General features: G+C 50.4%; 1 protein-coding gene across 1 annotated transcript; it reads left to right on the top strand.

The window, feature by feature from the left end:
* The first annotated feature begins 2,680 nt into the window (after positions 1-2,680).
* On the top strand, positions 2,681-16,053 carry trub2 (TruB pseudouridine (psi) synthase family member 2). The gene is made up of 8 exons (XM_080212376.1): positions 2,681-2,870; positions 4,221-4,352; positions 4,995-5,069; positions 6,541-6,602; positions 9,321-9,402; positions 10,558-10,630; positions 11,468-11,604; positions 15,545-16,053. The coding sequence occupies exons 1-8, from the start codon at positions 2,753-2,755 to the stop codon at positions 15,847-15,849; spliced, it is 984 nt and encodes a 327-aa protein (XP_080068502.1). The 5' UTR covers positions 2,681-2,752; the 3' UTR covers positions 15,850-16,053.
* Positions 16,054-17,038: the final 985 nt, after the last annotated feature.

Here is a 17,038-nt window from a genome sequence, read left to right as displayed (position 1 = left end):
GGAAACAGAATTCCGGACGAGCTCGGGTTTTTGTAGGGTAGTATGTGGGAGGGCAGCCAGGATGCACTGGGATGGTCATCTGTCAGAAATAAATGTGACTACAGACTGGATTCACGGTGCACCCGCTGTTAAATATCCAAGTGGAAAACCGCTGGAGAATCTTGACCAGGAAACTCAGTCACGGATGAAGATCTCAGACTGGAAAACGGCAAATTTTAGGGATCTAGAAGTTGAACTGGAGCAAGTTGATTGGAAATGCATTTTGGTGGATTAAACAGTGGATGATAAATGGGAGAGTTTTGAAGGAGAGATGAATATGATATAAGCTCGGGACCATAAGACATAGGAGCAGAATTAGGCCACTCAGCCCATCGAGTCCCCTCATGCCTGATATTTTTCTCATCCCCCATTCTCCTGCCTTTTCCCCATAACTCCTGATCCCCATATCAATCAAGAACCTAACAATCTCTGTCTTAAAGACACTCAATGACCTGGCCTCCACAGCCTTCTGTTGCAAAGAGTTCCACCAATCTCTAGTTGAAGAAATCCCTCCTCATCTCTGTTTTAAAAGATCGTCCCTTTACCCTGAGGTTGTGCCCTCTCTAGTTCTAGTTTTTCCTACTAGTGGAAACATCCTCTTCACGTCTACTTTTATTTAGGCCTTGCCATATCCTGTAAGTTTCAATAGGATCCCCCCTCACCTTTCTAAACTCCAACGAGTACAAACCCAGAGTCCTTAACTGTTCGTCATACGACAAGCTTTTCATTCCAAGGATCATTCTTGTGAACTTCCTCTGGACCTTTTCCAAGTCCAGCACATCCTTCCTTAGAAAAGGCGCCCAAAACTGCTCACAATATTCCAAATGGGGTCTGACCGGAGCCTTATACAGCCTCAGAAGTACTTCCCTGTTCTTGTATTCTAGCGCTCTTGACATGAGTGTTAACATTGCATTTGCCTTCCTAACTGCCAACTGAACCTGCACATTAACCTTAAGAGAATCTTGAACAATGATCCCCAAGTCCTTTTATGTTTCTGATTTCCTAAGTGATTCCCCATTTAGAAATGCCTCCATTCCTCTTTCCAAAGTGCATCACCTTACACTTTTCCGCATTGTATTCCATCTGCCTCTTCTGTGCCCACTCTCCTAACCTGTCCCACCCCACCCCCCACTTCCTCAATACCATCTGTCCCTCTACATATCTTTGTATCATCTGCAAACTTAGCAACAGTGCCTTCAGTTCCTTCCTCCAAATTGTTAATGTATATTGTGAAAAAACCTTATAAACCTCTGTGACGATGACTCTTCTGAGTGTGACCTAGACACACGGTGACCTGACCCTGAGCTGTCCATTGAACTATAATCACTGGTTTATAAAGGAGCTTGTGTGGCGCGGTGGATAGCAGCCCCACTCTGGGTTCAAAGTCCAGTAAGAAGTCTCACAAAACCAGGTTAAAGTCCAAAGGTTCATTTGGCAGCAAAAATCACGAGCTTTCGGAGCGCTGCCCCTTCATCGGGTGAGTGGGAGTCGTGTTCACAAACAGGGCAAATAAAAACACAAACTTAATTTACAGAATAATGATTAGAATGTGAGTCTTTCCAGGTAATCAAGTCTTAAAGACACAGACAGTGTGATGGAGAGAGGGGTAAGCCCAGGTTTGTCTCCAGCCGGGACAACCAGTCCAAGGCAGGGCCGGGAAACAGAGCTCAACACGGTTCAACAGGCTGATAATCAGCTCCCAAATCCTTCCAGCAACTCCTCAACATTCCCCATGGGGTAAAAAAACAGCCTGGGTGTAAAAATACCCTGAAAACATTGATTCATAACAAGGTTCCCAATTGAACTAACAGCATAACATCCGGCACTGCAGGGGGCGCTATGGGGGGAGGTCAGTGATTCCGCCGGGGCTGCAGGGGGCGCTATGGGGGGGAGGTCAGTGATTCCGCCGGGGCTGAAGGGGTCACTGCGGGGGGGAAGGTCAGTGATTCCGCCGGGGCTGCAAGGGGCGCAGTTGGGGAGGTCAGTGATTCCGCCGGGGCTGCAGGGGGCGCTGTTGTGGGGGGGGGGTCAGCGATACCGCCGGGGCTGCAGGGGGCGCTGTGGGGGAGGTCAGTGATTCCGCCGGGGCTGCAAGGGTCACTGCGGAGGGGGGGGCGAGGTCAGTGATTCCGCCGGGGCTGAAGGGGTCACTGCGGGGGGGAAGATCAGTGATTCCGCCGGGGCTGCAAGGGGCGCAGTTGGGGAGGTCAGTGATTCCGCCGGGGCTGCAGGGGGCGCTGTTGCGGGGGTGGTCAGTGATTCCGCCGGGGCTGAAGGGGGCGCTGTGTGTGGGGGCGGTCAGTGATACCGCCGGGGCTGCATGGGGCGCTGCGGGGGGGGGGGGTCAGCGATACCGCCGGGGCTGCAGGGGGCGCTGTGGGGGAGGTCAGTGATTCCGCCGGGGCTGCAAGGATCACTGCGGAGCGGGGGGGGGGGGGGGGCGATGTCAGTGATTCCGCCGGGGCTGAAGGGGGCGCTGTGGGGGGAGGTCAGCGATTTTTGCACCGTTTTGATTGGGCCAGAAACAGCCAATCTTCGGAAATGGAGATTTACCGACCAATGAGCGGGGACAGAAATTCACGCAGGCGCAGCTGTGTCTTCAGTAAGAAATTAGCCGCGTTTCCCTCCACCCCCCCCCCACCCCCGTGTCAGGGTCTCTCCGGGCCGGGGCCCTGCTCCCTGCCGGTTGTGTGTGTGTTTGTGAGCGGGCAGGATGGTGAGTCCGGCACGGTCACTTTCCCGGACTCTGCGCGGTCTGTTCGCTGTTTACAAACCGCCAGGAATTCACTGGAAGCGGCTTCGGGACACTGTGGAAACCAAACTGTTGAAAGGTGAGACACTGACCCTTAACCCCGGCTGCTGACCATTGACACTGACCCTTAACCCCGGCTGCTGACCATTGACACTGACCCTTAACCCCGGCTGCTGACCATTGACACTGACCCTTAACCCCGGCTGCTGACCATTGACACTGACCCTTAACCCCGGCTGCTGACCATTGACACTGACCCTTAACCCCGGCTGCTGACCATTGACACTGACCCTTAACCCCGGCTGCTGACCATTGACACTGACCCTTAACCCCGGCTGCTGACCATTGACACTGACCCTTAACCCCGGCTGCTGACCATTGACACTGACCCTTAACCCCGGCTGCTGACCATTGACACTGACCTTTAAACCTGGCTGCTGACCCCTGACTCTATAGAACATAGAACATTACAGCGCAGAACAGGCCCTTCGGCCCATGATGTTGCACCGACCAATTAAAAAAACAATGACCCTCTAACCTAAACCAATCCCTTTCCGTCCATAAACCTATCCACGGATCTCTTAAACGCCCCCAAACTAGGCGCATTTACAACCGCAGCAGGCAGGGCATTCCAATCCCTCACCACCCTCTGGGTAAAGAACCTACCCCTGACATCCGTCCTATAACTACCCCCCCTTAATTTAAAGCCATGCCCCCTCATGCTAGATTTATCCATCTGAGGAAAAAGGTTATCACTATCCACCCTATCTAAACCTCTAATCATCTTATATGTTTCAATAAGATCCCCTCTTAGCCGCCTTCTTTCTAACGAAAACAGCCCCAAATCCCTCAGTCTCTCCTCATAGGACCTTCCCTCCATACCAGGCAACATCCTGGTAAACCTCCTCTGCACCCTCTCCAATGCCTCCACATCCTTCCTATAATGTGGGGACCAGAACTGCACACAATACTCCAAGTGCGGACGCACCAGAGTTGTGTACAGTTGCAACATGACGCTGCGGCTCCTAAATTCAATCCCCCTACCAATAAACGCCAAGACACTGTATGCCTTCCTAACAACCTTATCTACTTGATTCCCAACTCTGGTTCTTATTCCCAGTTGGTGATCCCTGAAACTGACCCTTAACCATGACTGGTGACTCCCTGACATCAACTCCCTGAAACTGACCCTTATCCGTGCCCCCCCCCCCCCCCCCCCCCCCCACACTTTCTGATGACATCTGACACTGACTATTACCCCTGTCTGATGACCTCTAACGTTGATCCATCCTCCTCCCTCTCCTTGGCAAACTTGAACACAGCCTTTTTCCCTTTGGCCAATATAATGTTCCTCTGGTGTTAATGTGGAGAGTGTGGATGGTGATTTGAACTCTCTCACTTACTGTGTGTCCTCCCATCCTTGGAACAGAACTCAATTCTTCGGAGCAACTGGTTCTTCAACAGCAAATCCAGTTTCTGCCGAGCTTCACTGAGGGTGAGAACGGGATTGAAACTAGTCTGACTGTGGCCCAGGTGCCTGTATTGGCGGATCACCCCCGAGGTAAGGGGCACAGGGCAGACTGCACTGGGTGTGATTTAATCTTTGAATGGTGGAGGTTGAGGCAGTGGGAGTCGGACTGAGTGCATTCCTTTGTCACCTTGAGTTTTTCATTCATAAGTTGTGTTCAACATGGAGGAGTACTGATTCATCAGCTGAGGGAGGGCAGTGGGTGAAAATCAGGAGGAGCTTTCCTTGATCATCTTGCAACTGACGCTGCGAGCAAGCTGGGCTCTGTGGGATTCAGAGTTTAACTTGGGGGTTGGGGGGGCTCTGTGGGACTGCGGAGTGTAACTCGGGGTCTGTGGGACTGCGGAGTGTAACTCGGGGTCTGTGGGACTGCGGAGTGTAACTCGGGGTCTGTGGGACTGCGGAGTGTAACTCAGGGTCTGTGGGACTGCAGAGTGTAACTCGGGGTCTGTGGGACTGCAGAGTGTAACTCGGGGTCTGTGGGACTGCAGAGTGTAACTCGGGGTCTGTGGGACTGCAGAGTATAACACAGGGTCTGTGGGACTGCAGAGTATAACACAGGGTCTGTGGGACTGCAGAGTGTAACACAGAAGCAGTTTATAGAATGGTGCTGGGAGGTTGGGGGATTGCAGAGTTTAATGTGATGGTCACTAATTGCTGGATGATCTGTTCCAGTTAAAGGCCCCAGGTTTCTCGGCCTGAAGGTGGGAGTTGGTCATCGCCTGGATTTGAAATCATCCGGTGTCCTGGGTGAGTGTATGTGTTACTCAGTCTCCGGGTGTCCTGGGTGACTGTGTGTTACTCAGTCTCCGGGTGTCCTGGGTGACTGTGTGTTGCTCAGTCTCCGGGTGTCCTGGGTGACTGTGTGTTACTCAGTCTCCGAGCGTCCTGGGTGACTGTGTGTTACTCAGTCTCCGGGTGTCCTGGGTGACTGTGTGTTGCTCAGTCTCCGGGTGTCCTGGGTGACTGTGTGTGTGTTGCTCAGTCTCCGGGTGTCCTGGGTGACTGTGTGTGTTGCTCAGTCTCCGGGTGTCCTGGGTGACTGTGTGTGTTGCTCAGTCTCCGGGTGTCCTGGGTGACTGTGTGTGTTGCTCAGTCTCCGGGTGTCCTGGGTGACTGTGTGTGTTACTCAGTCTCCGAGCGTCCTGGGTGACTGTGTGTTACTCAGTCTCCGGGTGTCCTGGGTGACTGTGTGTGTGTTGCTCAGTCTCCGGGTGTCCTGGGTGACTGTGTGTGTTGCTCAGTCTCCGGGTGTCCTGGGTGACTGTGTGTTACTCAGTCTCCGGGTGTCCTGGATGAGTGTGTGTTGCTCAGTCTCTGAGTGTCCTGGGTGACTGTGTGTGTGTTGCTCAGTCTCTGAGTGTCCTGGGTGACTGTGTGTGTGTTGCTCAGTCTCTGAGTGTCCTGGGTGACTGTGTGTTGCTCAGTCTCCGGGCGTCCTGGGTGACTGTGTGTGTGTTGCTCAGTCTCCGGGCGTCCTGGGTGACTGTGTGTTACTCAGTCTCCGGGTGTCCTGGGTGAGTGTGTGTGTTACTCAGTCACCGGGTGTCCTGGGTGACTGTGTGTGTGTTGCTCAGTCTCTGAGTGTCCTGGGTGACTGTGTGTGTTGCTCAGTCTCTGGGTGTCCTGGGTGACTGTGTGTTGCTCAGTCTCCGGGTGTCCTGGGTGACTGTGTGTGTTGCTCAGTCTCTTTCTGGGTTTTCCCCTCTGAAGAAAATACTTTCTCTCTCTCTCCTTACACAGTCTGATCCTGGAATTATTTTGGACGTGCAATTGAACACAGTCGAGCAGGTTCACCCTCACTAATGACAGGAACATTTGGCAGCTCATTCAGTGAGAAGACCTTGGGGTTAGTGTTTTGGATTGGATACTGATTTGAAATATTGCCCCTCTTGCTTTGCAGAGACTGCCTGAATCTGTCCTGTGTCTCTGGGCTTTAATTCAGCTCGAGCAGCTGTGAGGTTTTGCTTTTTACCAAACCAGGTGATTGCTGTAACCTGCTCAAAGGCAACGTGAGAAAGAGCTCTCCTTCACACACACAGACCTGCTCTCGAGGGGTGGGTGGTCACTCAGAGGAGACTGGATGCCCAGTTGGTTCCACAGCTCCCAATATTATGTGCTATTGAGAGAGCAGTACAGGGTAGACCTGCAACCTACAATGTGCAAAAGCACTGTGAGGCAGGGCTAAATATCTAACACACATACTGCTTTTTCTCTACAGTGCTGGGTCTTGGAAATGGAAACCAGCAGCTCACCCATCTCTACAACCAACACCTGACTAAGGTAAGACCACACACACCACTGGGAGAACACACTGGATTCTTGCATCTATACGCAGCCTTGTGACACTCAAACCAACCATTCAACCAGCTTCCAGTTTACCCACAATAGCTACTCACTGCTTATAGTGAGGCTCCCATTAGACCATGCAGGAGGAATCAACAAATCAACAAACCCCTTTCCCGAGCTCTCAACTCATTAAGCAACCTGACACTGTCAGAGGGTCAGTACTGAGGGAGCGCCGCACTGTCAGAGGGTCAGTGCTGAGGGAGTGCCGCACTGTCAGAGGGTCAGTGCTGAGGGAGTGCCGCACTGTCAGAGGGTCAGTGCTGAGGGAGTGCAGCACTGTCAGAGGGTCAGTGCTGAGGGAGTGCCGCACTGTCAGAGGGTCAGTGCTGAGGGAGTGCCGCACTGTCAGAGGGTCAGTGCTGAGGGAGCGCCGCACTGTCAGAGGGTCAGTGCTGAGGGAGTGCCGCGCTGTCAGAGGGTCAGTGCTGAGGGAGTGCCGCACTGTCAGAGGGTCAGTGCTGAGGGAGTGCCGCACTGTCAGAGGGTCAGTGCTGAGGGAGTGCTGCACTGTCAGAGGGTCAGTGCTGAGGGAGTGCCGCGCTGTCAGAGGGTCAGTGCTGAGGGAGTGCCGCACTGTCAGAGAGTCAGTGCTGAGGGAGTGCCGCGCTGTCAGAGGGTCAGTGCTGAGGGAGCGCCGCGCTGTCAGAGGGTCAGTGCTGAGGGAGCGCCGTGCTGTCAGAGGGTCAGTGCTGAGGGAGCGCCGCGCTGTCAGAGGGTCAGTGCTGAGGGAGCGCCGCGCTGTCAGAGGGTCAGTGCTGAGGGAGCGCCGTGCTGTCAGAGGGTCAGTGCTGAGGGAGTGCCGTGCTGTCAGAGGGTCAGTGCTGAGGGAGTGCCGTGCTGTCAGAGGGTCAGTGCTGAGGGAGTGCCGTGCTGTCAGAGGGTCAGTGCTGAGGGAGTGCCGCACTGTCAGAGGGTCAGTGCTGAGGGAGTGCCGTGCTGTCAGGGGGTAAACTTGTTGGATGGAAGTTTTGACCCCAGGTTGTAACTGCCCCCTTGAGTCAGTATTAAAGCTGAAACAACACTTTCTGAAGAACAGAGATTTCCCACACGTCCTGACCATTATTCTCTCTGCTAACTTGAATGTCATTAACCTGTTCAAAGCCATGTTTAAAATGTTTGCTTAGTGACTATCACTATTTGCTGTGCAGATACATGGATTTGGGTCGGTGTCTGCGGGAGTTTGCACATTCTCCCCGTGCTTGCATGGGTTTTCTCCGGGTGCTCTGGTTTCCTCCCACACCCCAAAAAACGTGCTTCTAGGCTGATTGGTGTAACAAATTGTCCCTAAATTATTCTCCCCTCAATCTTCCCCAATAGGTGTAGACAAAGGTCATAGTTACAGGAGGGCACTCACAATGTTAAAATGGCAGCACGGGCTCGTTGGGCCAAAGGACCTGTTTCCCATGCTGTGTTGTTCTTTGTTCAGTCTGGAACACTAAACACAGGATAAGGGAATGAACCGCTTGTGAATTGTTGTTTGAGAAGTGGATCTGTAAAGTATGTGTTTTATTTGGTATATTTATGGTTGCTAACTGAATATAAAGTGGTTTCTGTGTAAGAAAAATGTTGCTTATTTGGAACTGAAATGACGATCTGTTGTTTCTTTTTATTTTGGAATATTGTTTAACAGTAATAGTTAAGCTGATTCATTTGTTAGACTTATAGTTAAACTGTATATTAAATTTTGTTTTACTATAAAGGATTCCTAATTAGTCAGTGGAATCACTCCAGGAGTGAAGCTTCCTATCCTCACATTAGTACTAAAATAAGAAATTTGTTGGGGTCTAGTCTGGGACCCTAATGTAACTTGGGATTCTGATCCAGCACCTGAGCATCCTGCTTCACTGGAGGAAAGAATTCCAAACACTAACAATGCTCAGAGAGGAACTTCTTCCTCAACCCCATCTTAAATGCTTGTGTGGGTTTCCTCCGGGTGCTCCGGTTTCCTCCCACACCCCAAAGATGTGCTGTTAGGCTGATTGGTGTAATAAATTGTCCCTAAATTAGTTTCCCTCAATGTGGAATGCCGTAAAAACAATAGACAAGGGTCATGGGTGGAGGGGGACTGGTAATGTTGAAATGGCGGCGCAGGCTCATTGGGCCGAAGGGCCTGTTTCCCGGGCTGATTTTGTTTTTGTTCTTTTTTCTTGTTAAATCTCATGTTGAAACTGTGTCCCTGAATTCCAGATTCCCTTAGAGGGGGCACATCTACTCAGCACCCACTCTGTGAAGACCCCACATAATCTTGTACCTTTCAAAAACAGCATCTCTCGTTTTTCTTAGCTCCAGTGAGTACTGGCCCAACTTGTTCAACCTTTCCCCAAAAGACATCCCTTTGTCCCAGGAATCAGGATAGTGAAGCTCCTCTGGACTGTTTCCTATATCCTTCCTGAGGAGACTAGAAGTATACATAGTGTTTGAGGTTTGGGCTTCCCAATGTCCTGTACAGTTGGAGCAAGATTTCCCGACTGTTACGCTGCATTCTGCCTTGCAAAAACGGCTGACATTCATTTGCTTTGCTAATGAGCTGCTGTACCTACATGCTAACTTTGAGGCACTGTCTTTCTCTGAGATTCACCTGTTGTGAAATGAGTCCCCTCGCTCTGTTGCATTGGGGAATGTTATTCAGTTGTTTTGGTTTTAATTTCTCAGGAATACACCGTTCAAGGCAGCTTTGGAACAGCAACTGAAGACTTCTCAGACACAGGCAGACTGATTGAGAAAACAACATATGGTGAGGATTGTGGAACATGGATAGTCACTGTGTGTTTATACAGCAACTGAGTGAATGATGGGGCTCTGTAACCTTACACTCTCACTGGAATAACAAATTGGTGGGTGGGGCGGGCTCTTTGAGGAACACATCGTTCCCATGGTTCACTGAATTCCATAACTTCACACGCTGTATCCTCAATCTCACCGACCCCCCCTCTCCCTGTGTCCCTCTCCCTGTGTCCCTCTCCCTGTGTCCCTCTCCCTGTGTCCCTCTCCCTGTGTCCCTCTCCCTGTGTCCCTCTCCCTGTGTCCCTCTCCCTGTGTCCCTCTCCCTGTGTCCCTCTCCCTGTGTCCCTCTCCCTGTGTCCCTCTCCCTGTGTCCCTCTCCCTGTGTCCCTCTCCCTGTGTCCCTCTCCCTGTGTCCCTCTCCCTGTGTCCCTCTCCCTGTGTCCCTCTCCCTGTGTCCCTCTCCCTGTGTCCCTCTCCCTGTGTCCCTCTCCCTGTGTCCCTCTCCCTGTGTCCCTCTCCCTGTGTCCCTCCCACCTTCTCCTCATAGCTCCCATTATGTGTCAGCCTCAGTTCTGCAGCTTTCTGTAATGTTTTTCCCTGATATATTTACCTTGCCCTCTCATCCATTTTCATATTAAAGTGTTTGAGGGTCTGCCTCTGTTCTGAATGATTGAAGTTGTTGTCCCTGGTCTGGTTGAAGTGATTTTTATGGTTTCCTGTACTGCGGTGTGAGGAGCCCTCTGCCGGCTCTGTTCTAACATTGCACTGATTATCTTTGTAACCCCCCCCCTGCTGCTGAATGATCCAGGCCGATGATAGGATCCTGCTGCCAGTTACTGAACGTGTAGAGAGTGTTGCAGCATTTCACACTGCCTGCTCTCGCTCCTGCCCACGTTCCCCACATGCACCTTTGTCCATGGAGAGTGTGAACACTGGTATCCCTCCCCAATCCGGGGGTACTGGCTGCCACAGCTACCCAACCCCTGGTTCAAGTGGGGGTGACTAGCACAACCCATAGCCAGGGTCCGACTGACACTTTACCACTCACCCCCTGAACCACCCAGGGTATTCCTAATGGAACAAGTTGCTGGCATTCCTAACTCCTGGAAGAGCGAGTGCTGGTCCTCTTTAGCCTGTACTGAGACTGGATCATTTTGTGTTACAGATCACATCACCCTGGATAGGCTGGAGCGCATCATCGCAGTGATTCAGGGCGTACATCAGAGAGCGCTGCTAATGTATGTATGTGAACCAGAGGGTAGTGAGGGTTCCTCCTGACAGCCTCTCAATGAGTGGCCCCAGTGATGATGTCTTCCAATGAATGAAGCTGCTCTGACCATAAACATCGGAAATCATAAAATTCCTGAAGGAAGTCATTCAGTCCATCTTCCACTGTGTCTGTGCTAGCGTTTTGGAAGGGCTATCTGATTAGTCCAGCACCCATTCTTTCCCCAGATTTCTCCCATTCTATTTTACAATGTATGAGTGAATCTGTTCCTCACTTTCTGTCAATTCTCATCATTCTTCACCATTCAATCTGGGTTCTCTGGCTGCTGCTTACCTTCCTGTCAATGGAAATAGTTTCTTCTTTGTTACTCTATCAAACCCTTTTTCTTATTTAAATCTCTCCTTTGCCCGTTTCTGATGTCAGCACAATCCCAGACTCTCCACATTCACTGAAGTCCCTCCACCCTGTTGGTGGAATACTGGCTGTGGAATGTGCTCGGTGCTGTCAGGTTCCTCGTGTGGGATCAAGCCCACCCGCCCCCTTCTTCTCCAGGGCTGAGCCCTGCTGTGTCGCTCCCTGTGACCCAGCAGAGGATGGCAGACTGGGTCCTGCTCCTGAGTGTATTTGCTAATCAGCAGGAAAGGTAGAGATGATACAGTGGGTTGTGTTGAAAACACCTCATGCCCTCACTGTGAGACTTCTGTGCTTGGTGCTGGGGTGTGTACCAGTGAGGCTGGTGGGGTGTTGCAGTGTTCTGGTGCCAGTGTACAGTGGCATTGTGCGGCAGTATAATGAGCTGGTTAGATTAATAATTCTGTAATTGCAGTAACTCTCGTTTCTGTTCCAGGTATTCCGGCATCGATTTGAAAAGCCAGGAGGCCTATGAGCTGGCGTCCCGCGGATTGTTACGGCCAATGCACAAATCCCCTCCCATCATCACTGCCATTCGATGTATACACTTCTCTCCGCCAAACTTCACACTGGGTAAGTCAGTCCATTGAGGCAACTCCTGATGTTACCTGTTATTTTGCACGTTGTTTAAAGTTTTCCCGTCCTGTCCTCAGGGAACAGGTCATTTCCACATTACAGGCGTATCAGCCACAAGATTCAAGCGTACTCCTTCACTGACCAGTCATCAGCCCTGTATTGCTAGCTGGATCTGTCAGCTGCTGAGTACACACTGCTACCCCATCCTGGAGAGGGGGAAAGGAGTGTGTTTGCACAGGGCTTTGTTCCACCCTTGTGTAAAATGCCAAACAAGGGAAGATTCACTATTGGATCTAGTATTCGGGAATAAACCAGAGCAGATGAATAAAAGTAGGGGAACTGCATAGAATCCCATAGTGCAGGAGGAGACCATCCAGCCCATTGAGTCTGCACCAACTCTCTGACCAAGGGTCTTACCTGGGCCCCCCTCCCTCGTCCTATCCCTATAACCCAACACCTTTAGCATGGCCAATCCGCCTAACCAGCACATTAGGAAACCCATGCAGACATGGGGAGAACGTGTAGACTCTGCACAGTGACCCAAGGCCAGAATTAAACCCGGCTTCCTGGTGCTGTGAGGCAGCAGTGCTAAACAGAGTCACCTTTTCTAGGTATTAGTGATCACTTTGTGCTGAATGAGAAATATAACAATGAATGATGAGTCAGCATGCATTTTAAAAGGAAAACTTTGTTGAACTGACAATATTTTGAGGAGTTAATTGAGGGGGTGGACAATGATAATGCATTAGTCTAATATCAGTCACTTTGTCCTTTGCCCTGCACACTAGCCCAAACTGTCTCCAGTGTTCCCTGAACCCTATCTTTCTCTCCTATCTCTCCGAGTTCATCTTGTCCATGCGACCACGCACCCACCCCCGCCCCCCCGACTATATTCCCACCAAATTGCTGATTGCCCATTTCCCCTTCCTGCCCCCATGTTAGCCAATAATGTTAAACGTTATATCTTCAAGCATTATCTCTGCTCCTTAAAATTATCCACTGTCACTCTTCAAAAAAATCAATGTGACTTTACTCTCTTGCACCCACCCTCCTTCCAATTACTGTCCCATCTCCAACCTCCCCAATCCTTGTTTGAATCACCCATCACAGTACCGAAATAGCTCGTAACATCACAATGCCCTGTGTGACTGACAAAGGTAAACTTTCCCTCCTTATCCTTCTTGACCTGTCTGCAGTCTGTGACAGGGTTAACCACACCATTCTCATTGTCCAGCTGGGTGGAACAGCTCCCTGCAGGTTCCAAGCTTTGTCATGGAACTGTAGCCACAGAATCACTTGCAATGGTGTGGGAGGGGAAAGAGACACCATTAACCTTGGTGTGAGTGCCTATCCTTGGGGTCTCACCTAATTCTCTGAGATTGTCACTGCCAGGTTCTTACTGCAGTAGACTCCTGGCTGCTGTCCCATTCGGCCCTTTGTAAACTTGATTTGTACCAAATCCTGTCCACACACACCCCTATATTGACACTAGGTTGAACAATGCCTCAGATCTTAAATTCTCATCTTTGTTTCTTTCTATGGCCTCACCCCTCCCTTTTTCTGCAGTTTCCTCCAACCCCCTGTGATATCTGTGCTCCTCTAATGCTGGCCTGCTTTGGCATCTCCAGTCTATCTGCTGTCCCTCATTTTAGCCAGGGTGTGAAAGCATCAGAGAGAGTGCAGAATAATTCATGAGAATGATTCCAGGGATGAGGAACATCTGAAATTGGAGAGGTTGGGACTGTTTTCCTGGGAGAAGAGAAAGCTGAGAGAAGATTTGACAGAAGGATTCAAAATCATGATGGGGCTGGACAGAGTAAATGGGGAGAAACTGTCCCATTCCATTGTTAGGAGGATCGAGAACTAGGGGGCAGATTTAAGGTGAATGGAAAACGAAAACAATGGAGACAGGAGGAGAATACCCCAGCTGAGGGTGTACATAACCTCCTTGTACTCAATGCTCCCTTAATAATGCCCAGGATTGTGACTGATTTATTCTCTGCTCTCTCCATCTCTCCTGTCACTAATTTGGGGAGATACACCCCCAGCTCCCTCTGCTCCTGAACCCCTTTCAGAATTGTACCTTTTTATGTCTCATCCGATTAAAATGAATCCCTTCATGTTTCTCTGCAGTAAAGTCAATCTGTCACTTGTCCACTTTCTCTGAGTTGTCTGTGTCCTCTTGAACTTTGTGTGGAACTCCTTCTCAGTTTATTACTTCCAAGTATCATTTCAGCTGCAAACTTTGATATTGTGCCGTGTACACTAAAATCTAAATCAGGAAAAGCAAAGATCCCAACATTGATCCCTGGGGAACTCCACTTCATACCCCACTGACCCCAGGGGAACTCCAGTACAAACCCCACTGACCCCAGGGGAACTCCAGTACAAACCCCACTGACCCCAGGGGAACTCCAGTACAAACCCCACTGACCCCAGGGGAACACCAGTACAAACCCCACCGACCCCAGGGGAACTCCAGTACAAACCCCACTGACCCCAGGGGAACTCCAGTACAAACCCCACCGCCCCCAGGGGAACTCCAGTACAAACCCCACTGACCCCAGGGGAACTCCAGTACAAACCCCACCGACCCCAGGGGAACTCCAGTACAAACCCCACTGACCCCAGGGGAACTCCAGTACAAACCCCACCGACCCCAGGGGAACTCCAGTACAAACCCCACTGACCCCAGGGGAACTCCAGTACAAACCCCACCGACCCCAGGGGAACTCCAGTACAAACCCCACTGACCCCAGGGGAACTCCAGTACAAACCCCACCGACCCCAGGGGAACTCCACTTCATACCCCACCGACCCCAGGGGAACTCCACTTCATACCCCACCGACCCCAGGGGAACTCCAGTACAAACCCCACTGACCCCAGGGGAACTCCACTTCATACCCCACCGACCCCAGGGGAACTCCACTTCATACCCCACCGACCCCAGGGGAACTCCAGTACAAACCCCACTGACCCCAGGGGAACTCCAGTACAAACCCCACTGACCCCAGGGGAACTCCAGTACAAACCCCACTGACCCCAGGGGAACTCCAGTACAAACCCCACTGACCCCAGGGGAACTCCAGTACAAACCCCACTGACCCCAGGGGAACTCCAGTACAAACCCCACTCCAGCCCAAAAAACATCTATTAACCAGAACTGTTTCCTGTAACTCAGCCAATTTTGTATCCGTACTGCTATTGGGCAGGATTTTACAGCCTCACTTGAGTAAGCCTGGAAATTCATGCCCGAGATCAATGGATATTTCTGTTGTCTGCCCCGATTTTGGGTCAGGCGGGGAGGTAGAATTCCAGCAACTGTCTCCTTTATTCCCTTTCCTCATTAGTCTGTTGCGTGGCACTCTATAAATGCTTTTTGGAAGTCCCCGTACAAAACATCAACAGCATTACCCTCATCAACCCTCTGTCATTTCTTCAAAATGCTCCAAGTTGATGAGATACTAACAGTGCTGGCTTTCCTTAATTAATCCAAGTGACTGTTAATTTTGTCCCAAATTGTCATCTCTGTAACCTTGCCTATCACCAAGTTTAAAACTCTCTCTCTTTACATCCTTTTTTAAACAAGCGTTGTAACATTTGAATTCTCCAGTCCTCTGGAACCACCCCGAGTCTAAAGTGTGGAGGATTATGGCCAGTGTCTCTGCAGTTCCATCCTTGCTTCCCTCAGTATCCTTGGATGCATCTCATCTGATCCTGGTGCCTTCATTTTAATTACAGCCAGACTACCTAATAGCTCCTCTGTTTTCACCCTTTCCAGTGCCTAAATTATCCCCTTTCATCACAGACTCAGGAGCATCGTCTTCTTTGGTAAAGACGTATGCTAACTATTCCTGCCTCGTTTATAAATCTGCTTTTTGATTGCTAACCCATCCGCTCCTTTTACCAGTTCATGTTATCCTTTTCCCTCCTCAGAGATCCAGTGCCTACACGAGACCCAGCAGTATTTGCGAAAGATCGTTCACGAAATAGGTTTGGAGCTGAAGTCATCAGCAGTTTGTACCCACGTGCGACGAACACGTGATGGGATTTTCAGCGTGGAAGATGCATTGATCAGGACACGGTGGGACCTGCACAATATACAGGCTGCAATTCAAGCCAGCCACGCAACAGTGAAAGCCAAACTGCAAGAGAACAGTGACATCTCAGTGGAAGATATATCCACCAGGCTCAGAGGCCAGCAGAGGAGGAGGATTGGCTGTTCAGAACCCATACCCTGATCTCGAGCCCTTTCCTGGGTTGCTGTATTGAATGTGACTCTTTGCTTGCTGAAGAAATTGGTCAGTTGAGCAGATTTTAAATGGGAGCAGCAGGATTTGAGAAACCAGATTCCAGGACCATGTTTCAAAAGGGCTTTTACAAGGCAGCAGTTGTGTAAATCTGTTAATTATTATGTTGAAGTAATAAAAAGACACTGGTAACAAGTGCAGTCCATCAGTAAACCCTATAGATGGCAGTCAGCAGTAACCAGCCCTGAAACAAGCTTATATCATCCAGTAGTGTGTGTGTTAATATTTATTCTTCCAATAATTCTAGCAGATGGAGCTGCCTGACAGACGCACAACTCTATCCCCCAATGAATCAATCAATTCACATAGCCAGCCCAAAGTGTCATCCCTGGACAAGGAGCACTGGGTCTGCACACGTAAGTGTGAGGTGATTCATTTTGGTAGGACAAACTTGAATGCAGATTACAGGGTCAATGGCAGGGTTTTAAGGAATGTGGAAGAACAGAGAGATCTTGGGGCTCATAGCCACAGATCTCTGAAGGTTGCTACTCGTGGACAGAGCCGTGAAGAACACCAATAGTGTGTTAGTGTTTATTAACAGGGGGTTTGAGTTTAAGAGCCATGGGGTTATGCTGCAACTATTACCGGACCTTGGTGAGACCACATTTGGAATATTGTGTGCAGTTCTGGTCACCTCACTATAAGAAGGATGTGGAAGCATCGGAGAGAGTGCAGAGGAGATTTACCAGGATGCTGCCTGGTTTGGAGGGTAGGTCTTATGAGGACAGGTTGCGGGAGCTGTAGCTTTTCTCTTTAGAGCAGATGAGGATGAGAGATGACTTAATAGAAGTTTATAAGATGATGAGGGGGATCGATAGTGTGGATGTTCAGAGACTATTTCCTCAGGTGGATGTAGCTGTTACTAGGGGGCATAACTATAAGGTTCATAGTGGGAGATATAGGTCAGTCTTGTTGCCCAACAAGGGGCATATACGTGGTGGGTCATGCGAGGGCTGCTCTTGGATGTTGCTTCGAGAGTTGCCTAGTGCTTCATGTCGTTAGTGTATGCTTAAACTGGACCAGCTGATGGGCAACACGACAGCTCAGTGACTATCACTGCTGTGCAGATACATGGATTTGGGTCGGTGTCTGTGGGAGTTTGCACATTCTCCCTGTGCTT

Source organism: Carcharhinus amblyrhynchos, chromosome 25 (genome assembly GCF_965287045.1).
Source record: "Carcharhinus amblyrhynchos chromosome 25, sCarAmb.v2.hapA, whole genome shotgun sequence".
Taxonomy (NCBI): Eukaryota; Metazoa; Chordata; class Chondrichthyes; order Carcharhiniformes; family Carcharhinidae; genus Carcharhinus; species Carcharhinus amblyrhynchos.
This window is presented reverse-complemented; position numbering and strand designations above follow the sequence as displayed.